The 1,077-nt window shown below is 35.1% G+C and overlaps 1 protein-coding gene across 2 annotated transcripts in view; it reads left to right on the forward strand.

Annotated features, from left to right (window-relative positions):
- Positions 1–1,077, forward strand: part of LOC119592027 (protein IWS1 homolog A-like) — a gene marked incomplete at its 3' end in the record, with an annotated part of 16,750 nt that overhangs the window by 8,498 nt on the left and 7,175 nt on the right. For both annotated transcript variants that reach the window (XM_037940820.1, XM_037940819.1), the window contains 1 exon segment: positions 958–1,076. Coding sequence is in view for 1 of the 2 variants with exons in the window: in XM_037940819.1 (XP_037796747.1) it covers positions 958–1,076 (119 nt within the window).

Below are 1,077 nucleotides of genomic sequence, written 5' to 3' on the forward strand. Positions count from 1 at the left end.
CACCACTTAAGTAAACCTAATGCCCAGACTTTGGTGTGGGCCACAAGGCACCCAGTTCCAACCTGTTGACATTTCCTATTTGGCTTGGAATATTTTCTGTAAAATTATGTGTTGTCAGTTTATTTAATGTGTAAGAAGGTGTGGTGTATTTTATGTTTATATGATTATTGTTTTGTATGAACTGTACTTTTACTACTGTATTTGTAATTATTTTGTTATCATAAACTAAATAATACTAGTTTAACCTCACAAGTCCAGCTTTCACTGATTTCACTGATTTGAATCAGAGAGTCACGCAGACTGTTTGGCAGTTCAAGCCACTCCGGTACTCCAACTGTACCTATCATATGGATAGAAGTTACAACTCATAGAACCAGTGGTTGACACTATATATCATTTAATGTTTGCCGATCTTAATCCAAAGTTTCACAGATTCATAAAATCTGCTGCTCCAGTTTATTTGGTTTCAGTTCAGTTTAAGTGGTATTGGTGTTTTTGTCATTATTTCTTTTCTTCTTCTCCTTTCTTCCTTTTTTTTGTGGATTACTAGTCCATTATTGTTGAATGAAAATTTACTGCAGCAATTTGAATTATTTTTTGTTATTAATTTCTGTTATGATATATAGATCAGTTAGTCTGTTGCAGATGGATTTTTGTCCTGAGCCCAGGCATCAGCATGTGTTAAGCTCTATGAGCATTGCTGAAAACTTGTGCCATACATCCTCATGTAAAGATACTTCCCCTTATAATTGGCTGAAAATTCATATTTCATTATACTTTGTAAATAAAGCCACTAGATATGGGGATGCTTGGCAAATAGTCTTGGAGGGTACTGCAGGCTTAGGTTATCAATGTAGTGGTTTAGACAGCCCATTCCTAGAGTGTTAAAGGAAAGTTTTTCATTTATGGTCATGTCTAAGTTTTCATAATTGACACTTTATTTTCTCTCTTTTTCAGGAGATAAATCAAGTAGCAAACTGTCGTACAAACCATTGCTAAACAAGAAGTTTTATCTGGATGTGAAGGGATACAGAGGCACAAGCACAATTACTGCTGACATTCACAACCTTGGAGGAG

The sequence above is a fragment of the Penaeus monodon genome, chromosome 29 (genome assembly GCF_015228065.2).
Source record: "Penaeus monodon isolate SGIC_2016 chromosome 29, NSTDA_Pmon_1, whole genome shotgun sequence".
Lineage (NCBI taxonomy): Eukaryota > Metazoa > Arthropoda > Malacostraca > Decapoda > Penaeidae > Penaeus > Penaeus monodon.